The sequence below is a fragment of the Orycteropus afer genome, unplaced genomic scaffold (assembly GCF_000298275.1).
Source record: "Orycteropus afer afer isolate SDZICR_OR568_19922 unplaced genomic scaffold, OryAfe1.0 scaffold00371, whole genome shotgun sequence".
NCBI classification, from domain to species: domain Eukaryota; kingdom Metazoa; phylum Chordata; class Mammalia; order Tubulidentata; family Orycteropodidae; genus Orycteropus; species Orycteropus afer.
The window spans coordinates 1763365-1766399 of NW_006921958.1; the positions used below are offsets into that span (position 1 = coordinate 1763365).

The window sequence follows — 3035 nt, forward strand, 5'->3', positions numbered from 1 at the left end:
TGTCCCTGCCACGCTCCACCTTGTCCTTCCACATCTCTGTTTCTACAGCTCACAACTGCGTGACAGACGTGGACGTCTGTGACAGCACACAGTGCTAGCACGTACCTGTTTCAAAAATTCTTCCAGAGCCATCTCCCCTTGGGCCACAAGCAGTACGTCCTTGACGACAGCTTCATTCTTCTGCAAGTCGACATCCCAGATCTGGCCGAGCGTGAGCTCAGAGACCACCCAGTTGACGTGCAGCCTCTTCATCAGCTGCTTCCAGTGGCGGTCTTTGAGGGCCTCCGACTTCAGCTCGATCACCAGCATGTTAACCTGGGAGGGCACACCGTCAGCCACACGGCTGTTCCTGCAGGGCACCCCCAGCGCACCACGCCGCGCCACCCACCTTCATGTAGCCCTTCAGCAGCCTCTGCACGAACTCGTAGGACGCGTACTGCCGCAACCGTGCGGGGAAGTTCTTCAGCTGGTTCAACAGGCCATCTAGATTTTGCCGAAGCTATCAAAAGAAATACAAGATGCTACCCAGCTGGCCAAAATTCCTTCAAACACTGAAATAGTTTTCAAAAACGGTTCCATAAATGTTAAACTGTTCTGGATGGGTAGCTAAGTGACATAGGACACTGTGACATTATGTGAACTCACAATAACGTTCCTTAAATGTAAAGTTCCCAAATGAGTCTACAGCTATTAACTAAGACATAAAATTATACACCAAAAATAAACAAACCAGCCTCACTGGTATTGAGTTGATTTCAACTCATAGCAACCCCCACTGGGTTTCTAAGGCTGTACATCTCTTTACGGAAACAGAATGCCTCATCCTTCTTCAATGGAACAGCTACTGGGTTTGAACCACTGACCTTTTGTTTGGCAGCCAAATGCCTTAATCACTGCACAACCAGAGCTCCTAAAATTACACACAGATGCATTTGAATTAAACATACCTTTCGAGGCTGCACTGAAACCCAGGGCTGCTCCTTCATCTGATCGATTTGCTCCCAGACCTTAGAAAGTTCTGACCACACGCCTTTGAGGTCCTGGAGTTCTTCCAAGGCCACCTGGAGAGAAGTGCAAAGCAGCTCTATTTTGGAACAAGAAATCACCTCAGAGTCTGCAAGAGACACTGGGAGACCGGGCAGGCCAATGGCGGCCTGGGAGGAAAGCCCGCTCCCACCTGCACACGCTCCTCGCTGCCACTGAGGAGCCCCGTGTCCGTCAGCTCCAGCGCCTCCTTGGCCTTGGCACACTTCTCTCTGTCGTCCTTCAGCCTGCCAAACTTCCCTTCATAGATGGTAAGAGCCTGGAGCGCCTCCTCCGGGCGCAGGTTGCCCTGAAAGATGTCACAGCAGGAAGTTGCAGGGCAAGGTCTCAGGAGAGATGGACACACTGGCTTTAAAACAGCAGCGGGAGCTGGCCATTCCCTGAACACACCTACACGTGGGATAGCTCAACGGGCTGCACACCCGGGCCTTCTGCACTTACTCAAAGTGTGAAGGCACGATAAAGGGAGGTGGGCACCTCTCCATTCCAGGTGTCCTGGTGCTACATGCCTTGGGAGATGGGAGGGAAGAACTGGGACAGACCTGAGCCTGGGGGGCACGTGCCCTTGAAGAGGGCCCCCAGCCACACTGGCCCGACGCACACAAGTCGCCCAAGAAAAGCACAGGAATCGAAGCCCTGCTTTCACCCGTCACGGCCCCTCCTCCAGTGGTAACCCTGGGATTTATGGATGTCCTCCTTGTTTTAGTAACTTTTGAGAGTCATGATATAAAAACAGCATTCTACCAAAGTCAAACAGCCACGACCACTCAAACGTGTTACTAACGGCAAGGTTAGGCGCAGGGAGAGCCTCAAATTGTGGTGACCGGACTCTTCCTCCTGCTGGAGCCACCCCAGTACCCTAGCAGTACTGGCAATCCTTCCTCAGACGGGCCACAAGTACCACAGCGACCACCACAGCGAACCTGAGAGGGCTCAGTAGTGCAGTCACCGTCAGGACGGGACAGAGCACCAGCCAGTTGCTGGGGAACCACATCTGCCTCAGGTCTGCTGCGGAAAACTCCACCAGCCCCTTCCCTTCCTCTCCAGCCACGGTTCCACGTGGATCGGGATACCCACCCCGGACACCAAACCCGCCGTCACCCCCTTGCTCGAGTCTCGCACTTGCTGTGCCCTACCTGCCTCCACCCCAAACCCCAACTGTGAGCGTGACCTGCCCGCTTCCCTCCCGCAGGTTTCCAACGTCACCTTCCCAGACACAGCACACTCACACCCCTCACCTTTCCCACCCACTTCTGTCTGGGGCACCATCACCCTGGACCCATCTGCCCTGTTCATCTACACTCATGGGTCCCACCCTGCTGCAGCGTGAGTCCAGGGCCAGAGAGCGCTTGTCTGTTCTGGTCACTGCTGAATCCCCACTACCCAGAGCCATGCCTGAACACAGCAGGCACTCAAAACATACTCGGGTGAGTGAAGAGTACTGGGCGTGGTGGGTTCCGGGCTAGGGAAAGTCTGGCAGTCCCAGCAGCAGAACCTGCCTCCCAGGACGCAGCAGCAGTGGGAGGCTTGGTCTGTGTCAGTGTCAGTGAGGAAGTCCATTCTCCTTTCTGAGTAAGCCCATTTGAAAGGGTAACTCCAGAACCCATGCCCCTTGCCTCTGGCTCATGTGATCCTACAGGACAGAGCAGAGCTGCCCCACAGAGCTTCCAAGACTGTAACCTTTACAGGGGCAGACTGCCACATCTCTCTCCCACCCAGTGGGTGGCGGGTCCAAACACCAACCTTCCGGTTAGCCATTGAGCTCTAAACCACTGTTCCACCCGGGGCCCTTAGTTTAAGAACAAAAGCCTTTAATGTGTGAAACAATTTCCTGACTTGTGTGGTTGCCCGTGGAGCTGTAAGTAAGAAGAGGCTAAGCTTCCCAGCTTCTGTATGTCTACACGGACTACCCGCAGCACTAAACAGGTTTTAATTACAAAAAGGAAAAAGGCTGCCACTGCTGGGAAGTTACGCCACACCAGAAACTCCTC

General features: G+C 54.1%; 1 protein-coding gene across 1 annotated transcript in view; it reads right to left on the reverse strand.

The window, feature by feature from the left end:
* DYNC1H1 (dynein cytoplasmic 1 heavy chain 1) overlaps positions 1–3035 on the reverse strand; it is an 80446-nt gene that overhangs the window by 47392 nt on the left and 30019 nt on the right. The window contains exons 16-19 of the mRNA XM_007953130.1: positions 1178–1333; positions 948–1061; positions 389–499; positions 106–315 (exon numbers count right to left, since the gene is read on the reverse strand). Of these exons, the coding sequence (XP_007951321.1) occupies positions 106–315; positions 389–499; positions 948–1061; positions 1178–1333 (591 nt within the window). The remainder of the gene's footprint in view (positions 1–105; positions 316–388; positions 500–947; positions 1062–1177; positions 1334–3035) is intronic.